Here is a 17964-nt window from a genome sequence, read left to right on the forward strand (position 1 = left end):
CTTTCCCCGTAGCCCTGCAATTTATTTTCCTTCAGGTACTTATCCAATTCCCTTTTGAAAGCCACGATTGAGTCTGCCTCCAGCACCCGCTCAGGCAGCGCATTCCAGATCCTAACCACTCGCTGCGTAAAAACGTTTCCCTCATGTCGCCTTTGATTCTTCTGCCAATCGTCTTAAATCTGTGCCCTCTGGTTCCCGACCCTTCCACCAATGGGAACAGTTTCTCTCTCTCTACTCTATCCAGACCCCTCATAATTTTGAACACCTCGATTAAATCTCCTCTCAACCTTCTCTGCTCCAAGGAGAACAACCCCAGCTTCTCCAGTCTATCCACGTCACTGAAGTCCCTCATCCCTGGAATCATTCTTGTAACCATTTTCTGCTCCCTCTCTAAGGCCTTCACATCCTTCCTAAAGTGTGGTGCCCAGAATTGGACACAATACTACAGTTGAGGCTGAACCAGTGTTTTATAAAAGTTCATCATAACTTCCTTGCTTTTGTACTCTATGCCTCTATTTATGAAGCCCAGGATCCCGTAAGCCTTTTAACCGCTTTCTCAACCTGCCCTGCCACCTTCAACGGTTTGTGCCCATATACCCCCAGGTCTCTCTGTTCATGCACCCCCTTGAGAATTGTACCCTTTAGTTCATATTGCCTTTCCTCGTTCTTCCCAACAAAATGTGTTACTTCAAACTTTTCTGTGTTAAATTTTATCTGCTGTGTGTCGGGCAAAGTATTGGAGCTGTAACAACAGTGATTGTTTCACCTACTGGCCTGACGCTCCCTCTGGTTGATTCAGGGTATGCGAGAAGCAGTGGTGAAGCAGGTTGCTGGTAAGCTTGCGAACATGGGTCGGTTGGTCAATGCAGCACTTAGTGTGGTTTTAACCTCAGAAAGCAGGAAGGTGACAGGCCACAGGCTCCGCTCCTGCTCTGCCCCGAGTTACGTGCGCACGGTCAGCCTATCGCAGTTGGGAGTGTGGGATTCAGCCCCACCAAGCCTGGAGCGGAAATCCAGTCACGCCTGTTCGCAATTGCAGGGCAGAGTCAGGGTCAGGATCCCGACGAGAGACTGAGCAGATCAGACCTACTGTCTGGAGTTTAGAAGAATGAGAGGTGATCTCATTGAAACATATCAGATTCTGAGGGGAATGCTGAGGGGCTGTTTCCCCCTGGCTGGAGAGTCTGAAACTATAAAAGACTTGAAAGACTTACATTTAGATAGCGCCTTTCACAACCGCCAGACGTCTCAAAGCTCTTTACAGCCAATGAAGTACTTTTGAAGTGTAGCCACTGTTGTAACCAGGGGTCATAGTCTCAGGGTAAGGGGTCAGCCATTTAAGACTTCACTCAGAGGGTTGTGAATCTTTAGAATTCTCTGCCCCAGAGGGCTGTGGATGCTGAATTGTTGGGCATATTCGAGGCTGAAAGCGATTAGATTTTTGGGCTCATGGGGAATCAAGGGATCGGGCGGGAAAGTGGAGTTGAGGTCAAAGATCAGCCATAATCTTATTGAATGGCGGAGCAGGCTCGAGGGGCCGAATGGCCGACTCCTGCTCCTAATTTTTAATGTATGTTCTTATCAGGCTCAGCTCTGATGATCACTTCTGTCTTACTTCAGGAAAAAAAGAGACAATTGGAGCAGGGTAGGGCGATGTGGGAACAGGAGAAGGCCATTCAGCGCCTCATGGCTGATCTGCACCTTAACTCCATTTACCTGCCTTAGTTCCGTATCCTTTCAAACCCTTGCCTACCAAAAATCTATCCATGTCAGTTTAGAAATTTTCAATTGACCCCCCAGCCTCAGCTGCTTTTTGGGGGAGAGTTCTGGGGGGGGGGGGTGCATTTATATAGCGCCTTTCACTACCGCCAGACATCTCAAAGCTCTTTACAGCCAATGAAATACTTTTGAAGTGTAGCCATTGTTGTAACTAGGGGTCACAATCTCAGGATAAGGGGTCAGCCATTTAAGACTTCACAAAGCAGCCGCTTGATTGGCCCCCCCATCCACCACCTTCAACACTCACTCCCTCCACCACCGGCGCACCGTGGCTGCAGTGTGCCCCATCTACAAGATGCACTGCAGCAACTCGCCAAGGCTTCTTCGGCAGCACCTCCCAAACCCGCGACCTCTACCACCTAGAAGGACAAGGGCAGCAGGCGCATGGGAACACCACCACCTCCACGTTCCCCTCCCAGTCACACACCATCCTGACTGGGAAATATATCGGCCGTTCCTCCATCGTCGCTGGGTCACAATCCTGGAACTCCCTCCCTAACAGCACTGTGGGAGCACCTTCACCACACGGACTGCAGCGGTTCAAGAAGGCGGCTCACCACCACCTTCTCAAGGGGCAGTTAGGGATGGGCAATAAATGCCGGCCTTGCCCACATCCCAGGAACGAATATAAAAAGAGAGAAAGTACCTTTCAATGGTGAATTAATACAAAACCTGAAATGATAAATGTTTTTTCAGAAAGACAAAGGGGCCAGAATTTCCCCGCTCAGTAAGGTGCGTTGGTGCCTCTGGGAGACGCTAAAGGGGCGATAAAGGGTTTTCGCCTGGGCACAGCAGCCAGAGTGTACCTCCCCAGAATTGCCCCCGGGGGCTCCGTTGGCGAAAAGTGGTTGGTGCCGCGCCCCGTGATTAGCGCACTGGCGCGGCGATGGCATCATCGCCGTGCGCACCAGCCCCTTTGCGTCCCGCGGGGGATATTGCCCCGGGAGGTCAGCGTGCAGCGATGCCTCTGACAGCTTCTCGGTGCTTCCTGGCCGCCGTTAGAGGGGAGGGGGTAGCCCGGCGGCCGCCATCTTTTTTATGTCGACAATGGCGGCCGCAGGGTGTGGCCGGGCCGCCAACATGCAGACCGCCTCCCCCGCCCCCCGCCCCACACCCCCCTCTCCCCGCCCCACAACCCCCTCTCCCCCCCGCCCCCGCCCCCCGCCAGGTGTCAGACCACCAGCCCGGCCAACACCTCCCCGTTGGCCCAAATCATATCAAATTGACCGCCCCAAACCCAGCACAAGGCAATTTCGGCCTCAAAGACTTTAAGGTGCCTTATCCATGTCTCTCTTACCCCTAGTCACCAAGAAATCCAACGGGGAATTCAGAAGAAACTTCTTCACCCAGAGAGTGGTGAGAATGTGGAACTCGCTGCCACAGGGAGGGGTTGAGGCGAATAGTATCGATGCATTTAAGGGGAGGCTGAACAAGGATATGGGGGAGAAGGAAATAGAGGGTTATGCTGATAGAGTTAGATGAGGAAAGACAGGAGGAGGCTCGAGTGGGGCATAGACACCGGCACGGACTGGTTGGGCCGAATGGCCTGGTTCTGGGCCGTATATCCCGTGTCAACTTGACCATTCCAATGCACTTCTGGCTAGCCTCCCACATTCTACATTATGTAAACTTGAGCTCAATTGCCTGTGTCCTAACTCACACCAAGTCCCGCTCGCCCATCACCCACCGTGCTCACTGACCTACACTGGCTCCCAGTTAAGCAAAGCCTCAATTTAAAAATTCTCATTCTCTTTTCAAATCCCTCCATGGCCTCGTCCCCTCCCTATCTCTGTAATCTCCTCCAGCCTCACAACACCACCCCCCCCCCTCCCCCCGCCTCCACCAAGATATCTGCGCTCCTCTAATTCTGCCCTCTTGAGCATCCCTGATTATAATCACTCAACCATCGGAGGCCGTGCCTTCAGCTGCCTGGGCCCCAAGCTCCAGAACTCCCTCCCTAAACCTCTCCGCCTCTCTACCTCTCTTTCCTCCTTTTAGATGCTCCTTAAAAGCTATCTTTTGGTCACCTGTCCTAATTTCTCCTTCTGTGACTCGGTGTCAAATTTTGTTTTATAACTCTCCTGTGAAGCCTTGGGATGTTTTACTACGTTAAAGGCGCTATATTTACAAGTTGTTGTTGTTGTTATGAGGATTGTTCTGCTAGCCTTTGTGGAGTTTGACCCTTTTATTAATTGTCTGTTACTGTACCTGCAGCAAAAGATAAGTCTGAGAAACTCTTTGGAATGGCGTTTGTGAAGTTAATGAAGGTGGACGGCACCACGCTACATGACGGGAAGCACGATCTAATCGTCTTTAAGGTAGGCAGGGGAGGACTGGCAGCTTCAGGAGCAAGGCGTCTCAGCGGTGTGAGTGTGAGTGTGTGTGTAGGTGTAGGTGTGTGAGTGTGTAGGTGTGTGTGTGAGTGTACATGTGTGTGTGTGTGTAGGTGTGTGTGTGTGCGGGCGAGTGTGTAGGTGTATGTGAGTGAGTGTACATGTGTGTGTGTGTGTAGGTGTGTGTGTGAGTGCACATGTGTGTGTGTGAGCGAGTGTGTAGGTGTGAGTGTGTGCATGCGAGTGTGTAGGTGTGTGTGTAGGTGTGAGTGTGCGGGCGAGTGTGTAGGTGTGTGTGAGCGAGTGTGTAGGTGTGTGTGTATGAGTGAGTGTGTAGGTGAGTGCGTGTGTGAGTGAGTGTGAGTGTGTAGGTGTGAGTGTGTAGGTGTGTGTGTATGAGTGAGTGTGTAGGTGAGTGCGTGTGTGAGTGAGTGTGAGTGTGTGCGGGCGAGTGTGTAGGTGTGTGTGTGTAGGTGTGAGTGTGCGGGCGAGTGTGTAGGTGTGTGCGGGCGAGTGTGTAGGTGTGTGTGAGCGAGTGTGTAGGTGAGTGCGTGTGTGAGTGAGTGTGAGTGTGTGCGGGCGAGTGTGTAGGTGTGTGTGTAAGTGAGTGATTACGGCAGAGTGCCTCTGTCTTAATGATATTCAACAATAAAAATATAACGGTATCGGCTGCAAATGTGATTCATCGACAGGGAGACACGAAGAAAGCTGAAGACGCCAAGTGCTACCTAACGCACCCTGGGACAAAGGAAGAGCAGGAGGCGAGAGACAGTCAGATTGGGAAGGGAATGCATCACTCTACCAGCTTATCCGTCATCAGAGACAGTTTTCAGATTTCAACTCTCGTCTGCTCAACAAAACTAACCCAAAACGGTGGGTCCCAAACAAGGAGAAGGTGCAGTGGCCAATGGTGTCAGACCTTATTGTACAGTGGCCAATGGTGTCAAACCTTATTGTACAGTGGCCAATGGTGTCAGACCTTATTGTACAATGGCCAATGGTGTCAAACCTTATTGTATAGTGAAGTTTAAACCAGACCAAAGCTCTTCACTCTTGTCCATCGATGTGCCTGAATTTCCACTTTAACTCCCTCTACTGCAAGAGTGAGATATTTTCATCCAGTCCTGGATGAGATGAAATTTCTTCCAATTAAATATCGGGAAGACTGAAGCCAGTGTCTTCGGTCCCCGCCACAAACTCCGTGCCCTCACCACCAATTCCATCCGCCTCGCTGGCCATTGTCTCAGGCTGAACCCGACTGTTCGCAGTCTCGGCATCCTATTTGGCCCTGGGCTGACCACCTGACCCTATCAGCAAGATCATCTACCTCCGGCTCTGTAACATCGTCCGTCTCTGCTCCTGCCTCACCCCAACTGCCGCTGAAACCCCCATCCGTGCCTTTGTTACTTCCAGACTCGACTATTCCAAAGCTCTCCTGGCCGGCCTCACATCTTCAACCCTCTGTAAACTTCATCAAAACTCTGCTGCCCGTGTCCTAACTCACACCAAGTCCCGCTCACCCATTGTCCCTGTGCTCGCTGACCGACATTGGCTCCCGGTCCAGCAACCAATTCTCATCCTCATGTTTAAATCCCTCCGGGGCCTTGTCCCTCCCTATCTCTGTAACACGCTCCAGCCCTACAACCAGCCAAGAACTCTGCATTGTTCCAACTCTGGCTTTTTGTGCATCCCACACTTCCTGTGTCCCATCATTGGTTCCAACCATTTAGGTCCTAAGCCCTGGAATTCCCCCCTAAACCTCTCCATAAACTGGCTGTAAAAGGTCCTGTGGCATTATTGCGAAGAATAGCAGAGAAGTTCTCCCCAGTGTGTTGGCCAACATTGATCTCTCAACTAACATCAATTTTTTTTAAAAGACAGAGTATATGGTCCTATATCTCATTGCTGTTTGTGGCATTGTGCTGTGTGCAATTTTCCCCACATCACAACAGTGACCACACTCCAATAGTACTCTGGCTTAAATCGCTTTGGGACGCCCTACGGTCCTGAGAAAGAAAGAAAGGTTGGCATTTATATAGCGCCTTTCACGACCACCTAACGTTTCAAAGCGGTTTACAGCCAATGAAGTACTTTTGGAGTGTAGTCACTGTTGTAATGTGGGAAAAGCGGCAGCTAACTTGCGCACAGCAAGCTCCCACAAACAGCAGTGTGATAATGACTAGGTAAGCTGTTTTTAGTGATGTTGATTGGGGAATAAATATTGACCCCAGGATACCGGGGATAACTCGCCCTGCTCTTCTTCGAAATAGTGCCGTGGGATCTTTTACATCCACCTGAGAGGGCAAATGTGGCCTCGGTTTAACGTCTCATCTGAAAGACGGCACCTCCGACAGTGCGGCACTCCCTCAGCACTGCACTGGAGTGTCAGCCTAGAATATTTTGTGCCGAAAGGCGCTATAGAAATGCAATTCTTTCTTTTACTGGCAGTTCTGATGCAAATTTGGTATTTTGTGTAAATTGTGTTTACAGTTGACTTGTTGGGTCTGTTAAACTGGCGATCCAGTCACCAGAGTGTTGAACAAAACCTCAAGCGGCTAATGGAAGTGGATGGCAGCGAGATTGTAAAGGTAAGCGCCGGGAGATTGCGTCCCCTTTATCACACGTGCCCTCTTCCACCTGCCCTGGTCTCGCTCAGTTTCCCAGTGACGTTCTTGCCGCACAGCTGATGGAGAAATCACAAGCAGCGTCTTCGCTGTGACGAGGGGACGGAAGCCTACGAGGGTCCACGAAGGCAGAACACAACAGAAATCGGTTCGACTGGGAAAGTTGTTTTTATAGAATCACGCGGGCTGGATTTTAGGCGTTGCTGTTTTCGGGGCGAAAACGGAGGCGGGGCGGGAAAGTTACCGGCCGGGAATGGCCTGCGCTTTGGTCGGGAAGTTCCGGCATCTGGGCCCTGCGTCAGGGGGGTGCAGCGCGAAGGGAGGCGTTGTACGCTTTTGGGAAAATGGGAAACTCGCGAACTGAACTGCCGGGCAGTGTGCAGTCTGAGAGATGCCTGGGGGAGGGGAGAGAGAGAGAGGGGGAAAAACATTCCCAAAACATTGTCCCCGCCACCACAACACAAATCACTGAAACAATTAAGCGAACAAACACTGGCGCTTACCGTTGCAGCATTTTACCTTCTTCACCGCTGATGGCAAGACTGGACCGCTCTGCTTTCCCAGGCGGTCATTGCGAGGCGCGATTCCAGGCGCACTGGTCGGTTTGGAGTCAAAACTCGGACGGTGTCACGAGGAGCAATGCACACCCGGTGTAGCCCTCCCGGGCGGGGCCGCTCAACACTGCTGCCCCGCGGATCGCGACCGGACGCAGGAGATCTCGCCCCGTTCCACGACGCTCCGGGGCGAGACACGGAGAGCCCAAGCACCGGGAAATCCAGCCCATAGAACAGTACAGCACAGTAGGAGGCCATTCGGCCCATCGAATCTGCGCCGGCTCTTTTGAACAGCGATCCAGTTAGTCCCACTCCCCCCCCCCCCCACTCTTTCCCCAGATCCAATATTTGTACATTTCTTTTTAAAAAAATGATTATTGTGACTTTGTGTTTACATTTCCAGGCTGCTGCATTCTTTTAAGAGAGGCTGTGATCGCCACTTTACAAATTTTGACAAAAAATACAATTGACTGCGTTAACTTTTAGTTTACCTTTGTCTATAGTTTGAAGTTTTTTTGCCGGTATTTTTGTTGGGACAGTTGGTGTTGGTGATATCACTGGGGGAACTGTCTGGGGCAGTGTTTCTCTCTCTGTCTCTCAGACACACAGGCTCAGCAGTTCCCAGCCGATTAGCCCGATGCTTGGTGCTACTAATTCCCATCAGTTAGATTTAAGTGTCAGCTGTGGCTCAGTGGGTAGCCTCTGAGTCAGAAGGTTGTGGGTTCAAGTCCCACTCCAGGAACTTGTAGCACAAAAGATCTAGGCTGACGCTCCCAGTGCAGTGCTGAGGGAGCGCTGCACTGTCGGAGGTGCCGTCTTTCAGATGAGACGTTAAACCGAGGCCCCGTCTGCTCTCTCAGGTGGACGTAAAAGATCCCATGGCACTGTTGGAAGAAGAACAGAGGAGTTATCCCCCAGTGCTGGCCAATATCCTGCTTCAATCATAACATAACCAAAAACACATTATCTGGTCATAATCACATTGCTGTTTGTGGGAGCTTGCTGTGCACAAATTGGCTGCTGCATTTCCCACATTACAACAGTGACTACACTCCAAAAGTACTTCATTGGCTGTAAAGCGCTTTGGGACATTGTGGAAGGTGTAAAAGGCGCTATATAAATGCAAGTCTTTCCTCCTTTCTGCATGCTGGGTACTGAGCCATGGTTACTCTGTATAGCCCCCAGAGAATGTCTGGGTCACTCCCTGCTCGGTGCTGAATGAGCTGATCCCAGCTGGGGCTATGGTTGAGATGCTACATTTGACCGTAACGTCGCTGGGGCGGAGAATGAAATCCGCCAGCCCTCCCGCTCCTGGCTGCTGTCCAGTGACTCCAAATGTAGGCATCAGGTAAAGCCAGCAGTGGGTGTAGCTGTGATATCCGCCCTCTTCCCCTCATTGTCGAATGGCCTGCTGACTCACTATCCAGGCTCATGCACAAAGAATGGGTATCGGAAGACAGCGCTGGGCGCCCAGAGAGCCTTCAGAAGAGGAAGAGAGAAACTCGTTAAACAAATCCTTCTGCAAAAACAGGTGCTATTTATTTCGCGTTCTGTGTGTGACTGACATTTCCTGGCTGTTGATCATTCCTTGTCCTCCCTTTCTCTCAGTTTCTGCAGGACACACTTGACGCGCTCTTCAACATCATGATGGAGACGTCAGAAAGTGAAACCTACGACTTTCTGGTCTTCGATGCTCTGGTAAGACAATCTTTCTCAAATCTGTTGCTTGAGGTCTCTGTCTGACCTGGTGGATGTTTGTTTAAAGTAACGAACAGCGTTGGTTTAAGACTGCAGGGTTTTATAAACCACCATTGGTGAAATGTATGCACCTGTGAGGATGTTCAAAGGTTTGGGGACTTGGCCTGGAGGGTGGTGCACGGAGCAGTCCCGTGCAATAAGTTTTTAAGTCGGTTCACGGGCTCCCAGGCCGCCTGTAATTTCTGCGGCCTGGAAGAGTCCGTGTTCCATGTCTATGTTGAGTGTCTGAGGTTGCAGCCCCTGTTCCAATATTTGAAGGGGCTGCTCCTCAAATTCTGGCTGCACTTCAGTCCCACACTCCTGATCTTTGGGCACCCTGTGCGGAGGGGAGCGGGCAGGTCCGAGGGCCTCCTCGTAGGACTGCTCCTGGGCCTGGCCAAGGGGACCATCAGCCGGTGCAGGCAGCGGGCGGTCGAGGGGGTTGTTGAGCCTGACTGCCAGCCTCTCTTCCGCGGTTACATCCGAGCCAGGGTGCCCCTGGAGATGGAGCACGAGGTGTCCACCGGTACGCTCGCGGCCTTCCGCGAGAGGTGGGCGCCGGAGGGACTGGAGTGCATCATCACCGCCGGCAACCAAATTTTAATTTGATTTTAATGTCTAAAGTTTAATTTGTTTAAGTTTGTATGTTTTAGTGCCACCCCTCCCTCCCCCCCCCCCCCGCTCCCCTTTTAGCCAGGCGGCGCTTGTTTAATTTGTGTTTTAGTGCCCTTGGAGTGTGCCCCCCCTTTAATCAGGGGGCACTTGATTACCGATACAACTTAAAATAGTTGTAGAGCTGTTGCTGGGTTGCTCTTGCACACCCTCCATTTTGCCATTCAGTCCCAACTGACTGGGGCTTTGTGAACATCACATGACTGGTTTAAGCCACTCACAACGCAACAGCTCGACAAACTTGTGAGCATTCTCACGTGAGCATACGTTACAGGGTCAATACATTACTTCATAGGAACTCTTTCCCTAGATTGATTCTTGAGTTGAGAGCGTTGTCAGTGCTGGGACCCCAGCTCTTTACAATATATATTAATGATTTAGATGAGGGAATTGAGTGTAATATCTCCAAGTTTGCAGATGACACTAAACTGGGTGGCGGTGTGAGCTGTGAGGAGGACGCTAAAAGGCTGCAGGGTGACTTGGACAGGTTAGGCGAGTGGGCAAATACATGGCAGATGCAGTATAATGTGGATAAATGTGAGGTTATCCACTTTGGGGGCAAAAACACAAAGGCAGAATATTATCTGAACGGCGGCAGATTAGGAAAAGGGGAGGTGCAACGAGACCTAGGTGTCATGGTTCATCAGTCATTGAAAGTTGGCATGCAGGTACAGCAGGCGGTGAAGAAGGCAAATGGTATGTTGGCCTTCATAGCTAGGGGATTTGAGTATAGGAGCAGGGAGGTCTTACTGCAGTTGTATAGGGCCTTGGTGAAGCCTCACCTGGGATATTGTGTTCAGTTTTGGTTAATTAATCTGAGGAAGGACGTTCTTGCTATTGAGGGAGTGCAGCGAAGGTTCACCAGACTGATTCCAGGGATGGCTGGACTGACATATGAGGAGAGACTGGATCAAACTGGGCCTTTATTCACTGGAGTTTAGAAGGATGAGAGGGGATCTCATAGAAACATATAAGATTCTGACGGGACGGGACAGGTTAGATGCGGGAAGAATGTTCCCGATGTTGGGGAAGTCCAGAACCAGGGGACACAGTCTTAGGATAAAGGGCAGGCCATTTAGGACTGAGATGAGGAGAAACTTCTTCACTCAGAGAGTTGTTAAACTGTGGAATTCTCTGCCGCAGAGAGTTGTTGATGCCAGTTCATTGGACATATTCAAGAGGGAGTTAGATATGGCCCTTACGGTTAAGGGGATCAAGGGGTATGGAGAGAAAGCAGGAAAGGAGTACTGAAGGAATGATCAGCCATGATCTTATTGAATGGTGATGCAGGCTCGAAGGGCCGAATGGCCTACTCCTGCACCTATTTTCTATGTTTCTATGTTTCTATGTTTCTATGTTTCTATGTCCTATGAGGAGAGATTGAGTAGTTAGAAGAATGAGAGGTGATCTCATTAAAACATATAAGAGTCTGAGAGGGTATTGATAGGGTAGATGCTGAAAGGTTGTTTCCCCCCAGGCTGGAGAGTCTAGAACCAGGGGGTCACAGTCTCAGGATAAGGGGTCGGCCATTTAAGACTGAGATGAGGAGAAATTTCTTCGCTCAGTGGGTCTGAATCTTTTGACTTCTCCACCCCGGTGGACTGTGGATGTTGAATCGTTGAGTATATTCAAGGCTGAGATCGCTAGATTTATGGACTGTAGGAGAATCAAGGGATATGGCGATCGGGCGGGAAAGTGGAGTTGAGGTCAAAGATCAGCCGTGATCTTATTGATGGCGGAGCAGGCTCGAGGGGCCGAATGGTCTACGCCCGCTCCTAATTCTTATGGTGTTATGTTCCTGCATCATGTTTCACAGTGAATTACAGGCCTAACTGCTTCTCTCTCTCTCTCTCTCTCTCTCTCTCTTGTCCAGGTCTTCATCATTTCCCTGATCGGAGATATAAAGTTCCAGCATTTCAATCCTGTCTTGGAAACATACATCACCAATCATTTCAGTGCTACGCTAGCTTACGTGTGAGTATGGAGCACTGCAGGTCCAGGGCTAGGGGCAAACACTGAGAATGATTAACATCTCCTTGCAGAATCTCTCTCGATGGCTCGGGTGGTAAATGCAATGCCAAATGTGATACCTATCCCCAGGTCTGCGCTGAGCCACTGGATCACCAGAATTATCCATGGTGTCCCTAACTATTAAACCACTGGTTAGGCCACAGCTGGAGTAGGGTGTGCAGGTCTGGTCACTGCATTACAGGGAAGATGTGATTGCACTAGAGAGGGTCAAGAGGAGATTTACGAGGATGTTGCCTGGACTGGAGAATTTTAGCTATGAGGAAAGATTGGAGATGCTGGGTCTGTTTTCTTTGGAACAGAGGAGGCTGAGGGGAGATCTCATTGAGGTGTATAAAATTATGAGGGGCCTAGATTGAATGGATAGGAAGGACCTATTTCCCTTAGCAGAGGGGTCAACAACCAGGCGGGCATAGATTTAGGAGGTTTAAAGGGGTTTGAGGGGGCAACATTTTTCACCCAGAGGGTGGTGGGGGTCTGGAACTCACGGCCTGAAAGGGTGGTAGAGGCAGAAACCGTCACCACATTTAAAAAGTTCTTGGATGTGCACCTGAAGTGCCTTAACGTACAGGGCTACGGACCGAGAGCTGGAAAGTGGGATTAGGCTGGGTAGCTCTTTGTCGGCCGGCGCGGACACGATGGGCCGAAATGGCCTCCTTCCGTGCTGTAAATTTCTATGATTCTATAAGCTACAGAGGGGAAGCCAGCCGGAGATCCAGCTACCGATTGCTATGTAGTGACTCCCGATGGAAATGGCTCAGATGGATGGGCCTTGGCTACGAGATGCTCCATGAATGTTCAGCCTGCCCACACTCACTGACGGTACAGGATGGCCCTTTGCGTGAGTTACCAGGGGGCTGCTGGGCTTCCAAGGGACCATTTCCCCAGCAGCTCAAAACCTTTCATGAAAGGCGGGGGAGATATCTCCTTGTGCGAACCTGGCCTGACGGCAGTGAGCCCAGTGAGACCTAGCTGGTCCTGTCACTCCGCTAGGTGTCCCTTTAAGAATTGAGCTTCCAGCTGCAAAGGAAGTCGTTCAGTACGTATCCGCACATCCCGTCTTCCATTAATACGGAACTCTGTTAATGAAATGGTTGACTCGGATTCTCTTTTTTCCCTACATCCTTGCAGGAAACTGGCTAAAGTCCTGAATTACTATGTCGCAAATGCTGAAAACTCCGAGAAGACAGACCTGCTGTTCGCTGCGTTAAAAGCACTTAAATATGTCTTTCGATTCATAATCCAATCACGGAAATTGTACTTGAGGTAAGCCGTTCCATCGCGAGGCCACTCAACTCCTGGGGGCTGAAAATTCGGGTCTTCTGCCGCCCCTCTCAGTACCCCGGATGGCTGGCAATGGCGGCGGAAAGCCCTTGCGCCCGAGCGACCGGCTTCCAGCGCCCAGCCGGGACATTCGGTGCCGGTATTGGCGGGACGCGGAGCAGTACCGCCTGGGAGAGCCGAGCCGGTGTGCAATGTCACTGGTTGCAGCACCGGCTCGATTTTTGGTTGACCCTTAGCGCTCCGAAGCGCCCCCTGCTGGCACCGCCTGGGAAATCTGGTGTTCCGAACTATAGCGGCTGCAGTGAGGTAAGTAACGGCCACCTCAGGTAAGTGCGATTGCTACTTTTATATTTCTTTTGCGATTTATGTTGTGATGGTGTGAGCTATGTTTTGGGGAATGTTTTTGGTGTTTTCATTTCAGGTTTCCCCCCCCCCCCCCACCGAGGCTTCGGTTATGGAGCTCCGAGGCCGGCTGTTTAGCTCGGGGGATTTCGCCTTGCTCAGCCGGACTAGCGCCCTCAAAGACGCGGGCAACGCCTCCCTTCGCGCCCCAAACTCCGGGCCCAGCTGATGAATTTTGCGGCAGCAGACGCAAACCATTTGCCGGTGCGGAATTTACCGCTCGGCTCGGGACACCGCCCCAACCGAATTTCCCCTCTTCCCCCCACCCCCCACCCTGGACCTTGAAACTGGGAGTCCATTCAAAATCTGGTGTTCAGTTTTGGGAAGTCAAATATTGGATTTGAGCTATGTTTCTTTGAGATTGCCTCTCATTCTTCTAAACTCCAGAAAGTGTAGGCCCATTCTACACAATCTCTCATCATAAGACAGTCCCCCCATCCCAGGGATCAATTTTGTGAAACTCCGTTGTACCGCCTCCAATGCAAGTATATCCTTCCTTAGATAAGGAGACCAGAACTGTGCGCAGTACTCCAGGTGTGGTCTCACCAGGGCCCTGTACAATTGCAGCAAGACTTCCTTACTCTTATACTCCAACCCCCTTGCAATAAAGGACAACATGCCATTTGCCTTTATATTGCTTGCTGTACCTGCATACTCGCTTTCTGTGATCCGTGTACAAGGGACACACAAATCTCTCTCAACACCAACACTTAAAAGTTTCTCACCATTTTAAAATTATTCTGTTTTTCTATTCTTCCTACCAAAGTGAATAACCTCACATTTCCCTACATCATACTCCATCTGCCACCTTACTGCCCACTCACTCAGTCGATATATATATCCCTTTGTTCTCCTCACAGCTTACAAAACATAGAAAGCTAGCAGCAGGTACAGCAAGCAATAATAAAGGCAAATGGCATCTAGATCATTAATACAGATTGTAAATAGCTGAGGCCCCAGCACTGATCCTTGTGGCACCCCACTAGTTACAGCCTGCCAACCTGAAAAAGTCCCGTTTATCCCTACTCTCTGTTTTCTGTCCGTTAACCAATCCTCCAATCCCATGATCCCTTATCTTATGTAGTAACCTTTTATGTGGCACCTTATCAAATGCTTTTTGGAAATCCAAATATATAACATCCACTGCTTCCCCTTTATCTACCCTGCTAGTTACATCCTCAAAAAAACTCACATAAATTTGTCAAACATGATTTCCCTTTCATAAAACCATGTTGGCTCTGCCTAATCATGTTATGATTTTCTAAATGCCCTGATACCACTTCCTTAACAATGGATTCCAGCATTTTCTCGACGACTGATGTCAGGCTTAACTGGCCTGTAGTTCCCTGTTTTTTCTCTCCCTCTTTTCTTGAATAGCGATGTTATATGTGCTTCTCTTAACAGCCTGGGATACATTTCATCTGGGCCTGGTGATTTATCTACTTTCAATACGTCCTCTCTCACTATGTTTGTCTCATCCAATATTTCGCACTCTTCCTTCTTAACTACAATGTCTGCATCGTCCCTCTGTCTTGTAAAGACAGGCGTAAAGTATTCATTAAGAACCATACCCACATCTTCTGCCACCACACACAGGTTACCTTTTTGGTCCCTAGTGGATCCTACTCCTTCCTTAGTTATCTTCTTGCTCTTTATGTAATTATAAAACATCTTTTGTTTTTTCTTGATTTTATTTGCCAATATTTTTTCAGGCTCTCTCTTTGATCTCTTAATTTCCTTTCTAATTCCAGCCCTGTATTTCCTATACTCCTCTCGGCGTTCTGCAGTATTGAGCCTGCAGTATCTGTCATAAGCTTCCCTTTTTTGCATCATTCTACCCTGTATGTCCCTTGATATTCAAGAGCTCTAGATTTGGGAGTCCCACCCTTTTTCTTTGTGGGAACATATTTGCACTGAACCCTCACCATCTCCTCCTTGGATGCCTCGCACTGCTCTGACACTGACTTACCTTCAAGTAGCTGTTTCCAGACCACATTCGTGATATCATGTCTCCGCTTAGTAAAATTGGCCAATGCCCATTGAGAACTTTTACTCCTGGTCTATCTTTGTCTGTTTACCCCATTCCCTACCCCAGAGAGCTGTGGAGGCTGGGTCATTGAATATATTTAAGGCGGAGATAGACAGATTTTTGAACGATAAGGGAGTCAAGGGTTATGGGGAGCGGGCAGGGAAATGGAGTTGAGTCCATGATCAGATCAGTCATGATCTTATTGAATGGTGGAGCAGGCTCGAGGGGCCGAATGGCCGACTCCTGCTCCTATTTCTTATGTTCTTATGTTCTCATTATGTTGTCCTTTTCCATAAGTATGCTAAAGCTACACTTTCAGCTGCCTGACCCTAAGCTCTGGAATTCCCTCTCTAAACCTCTCGACTTTAAGACCCTGCTTGAAACCTTACACCCATCCTTTGGTCACCTGTCCTACTATCTACTTTTGTGGCTGTGAGTCGAGTTTTGTTGGATAACACTGCTGTGAAGTGCCTTTTACTAAGTTAAAGGCACGGATAAATGAAAGTTGTTGTTGTAAGTGTGAGCAAGTTGTTGAACTGTAGAGGCTGTGCACACAAACTCAGTCCGTTCCTCCACACGTGTGCGCCTTCCACCAAGGTTACGAGGCAGCAATCAGGGCTGGACGTTGAAATCAATAACAGCACTCGCAGTATTTCCAGCATTTTCTGTTTTGAAATGAACTTCTGACCACACATCGCAGCATAACTAAGACCGCCTGTTTCCACCTCTGTAACATCGCCCGTCTCTGCCCCTGCCTCAGCTCATCCGCTGCTGAAACCCTCATCCATGCCTTTGTTACCTCCGGACTTGACTATTCCAACGCACACCTGGCTGGCCTCCCACATTCTACCCTACGTCAACTTGAACTCATCCAAAACTCTGTCCTAACCCGCACCAAGTCCCACTCACCCATCACCCCCTGTGCTCACTGACCTACACTGGCTCCCGGTTAAGCAACGCCCTGATTTTAAAATTCCTATCCTAGTTTTCAAATCCCTCTATGGCCTCGCCCCTCCCTATCGCTGTAATCTCCTCCACCCCACAACTCTCCGAGATATGCGTGCTCCTCTAATTCTGGCCGCTTAAGCATCCCTGATTTTTTCGCTCCACCATTGCTGGCCAAGTTGCCTAGGCCCTAAGCCCTAAGCCCTGCAATTTCCCCCCTAAACCTCTCCGTGTCTCCACCTCTCTCCCTTCCTTTAAAATGCTCCTTAAAACCTACCTCTTTGACCAAACTTTTGATCAGCTGCCCCTAATATCTCCAAATATGGCTCAATGCCAAATTTATTTTATTAACGCTCCTGTGGAGCGCCTTGGGATGTTTTACTACATTAAAGGCGCTATATAAATGCAAGTTGTTTATTACAGCACTCCTAATGTTGCCCAGGTTCAGATCAGCTGACTTAAAAGAAAGAAAGAAAGACAGACTTGCATTTATATAGTGCTTTTAACAACCACCAGACGTCCCAAAGTGCTTTGTACCATGTGGGATCGACCGAGAGACCTTTCTCTGTCACTCAGTTCCATACTGGGCGATGCAGTTACTAATTCAGCCACCATTTAATTCACTAGTTCTGTTGTCAGTGGGCAAGTGGTTTTAGTGACGGGTGCATTTGCTTCATGGGGTCTTTGATTAAGAATTCATAGCAACACATTGCTATTAAGACAAAAGCAAAATACTGCGGATGTTGGAATCTGAAATAAAAACAAAGTGCTGAAAATCTCAGCGGGTCAGGCAGCATCTGTAGAGACAAAATACTCCTTCCCAGTGAAACAGCGATTTACTTATACTACTTGCAATTCAGTATTCTGTATTCGCTGCTCACAATGTGGTCTCCTCTACATTGGGGAGACCAAATGCAGATTGGGATGACCGCTATTGCGGAACACCTCCGTTCAGTCCGTAAGCCTAACCCTGAGCCTCTAGTCACCTGTCACTTTAATTCTCCACTCCACTCCCACTCCGACATCTTTGTCCTTGACCTCCTCCACTGTTCCAGTGAAATGCAACACAAGCTCGAGGAACAGCACCTCATCTTTCGATTAGGCACCTTACAGCCTTCTGGACTCAGCATCGAGTTCAACAGTTTCAGATTATAACCTCTGCCCCTATTTGGCTCCGTTTCCCTATTTTTTTTTTTAAACAATCCTCCCTCCGATCTTATGTCGTTTTTTCTCTCTGTCTCCAATGGCAGCTGGTTATTATCCTGCCATTCACACCCTATCTAGATGAACCTTTTTGTAACTTCTGTCATTACCATCACAAGTCGGCCCATCATCCCTTTTGTCTCTCAAATCTCTCCTGCCTTCCACCCGCTCACAAACCTTCCCTTTTGTTCTTATCCTCCCCTCCCCCTTTCAGTGCTCCTTCAGAATCTGTTCTTTTCAAGCATTCACTAGTTCTGACGAAGGGTCATCGACCTGAAACGTTAACTCTGCTTTTCTCTCCACCGATGCTGCCTGACCCGCTGAGATTTTCAACATTTTCCATTGCTATTAAGAACTGGTTGGTTTATTAACAA

At 49.4% G+C, this 17964-nt stretch overlaps 1 protein-coding gene across 4 annotated transcripts in view; it reads left to right on the plus strand.

Moving 5' to 3' along the window:
- Nucleotides 1-17964, plus strand: part of dock5 (dedicator of cytokinesis 5) — a 193476-nt gene that overhangs the window by 106435 nt on the left and 69077 nt on the right. For all 4 annotated transcript variants that reach the window (XM_070866296.1, XM_070866297.1, XM_070866299.1 and 1 more), the window contains 6 exons: nucleotides 3994-4097; nucleotides 4805-4985; nucleotides 6603-6700; nucleotides 8899-8988; nucleotides 11573-11673; nucleotides 12859-12993. In XM_070866296.1, the coding sequence (XP_070722397.1) occupies nucleotides 3994-4097; nucleotides 4805-4985; nucleotides 6603-6700; nucleotides 8899-8988; nucleotides 11573-11673; nucleotides 12859-12993 (709 nt within the window). The remainder of the gene's footprint in view (nucleotides 1-3993; nucleotides 4098-4804; nucleotides 4986-6602; nucleotides 6701-8898; nucleotides 8989-11572; nucleotides 11674-12858; nucleotides 12994-17964) is intronic.

Source organism: Pristiophorus japonicus, chromosome 22, assembly GCF_044704955.1.
Source record: "Pristiophorus japonicus isolate sPriJap1 chromosome 22, sPriJap1.hap1, whole genome shotgun sequence".
Lineage (NCBI taxonomy): Eukaryota > Metazoa > Chordata > Chondrichthyes > Pristiophoridae > Pristiophorus > Pristiophorus japonicus.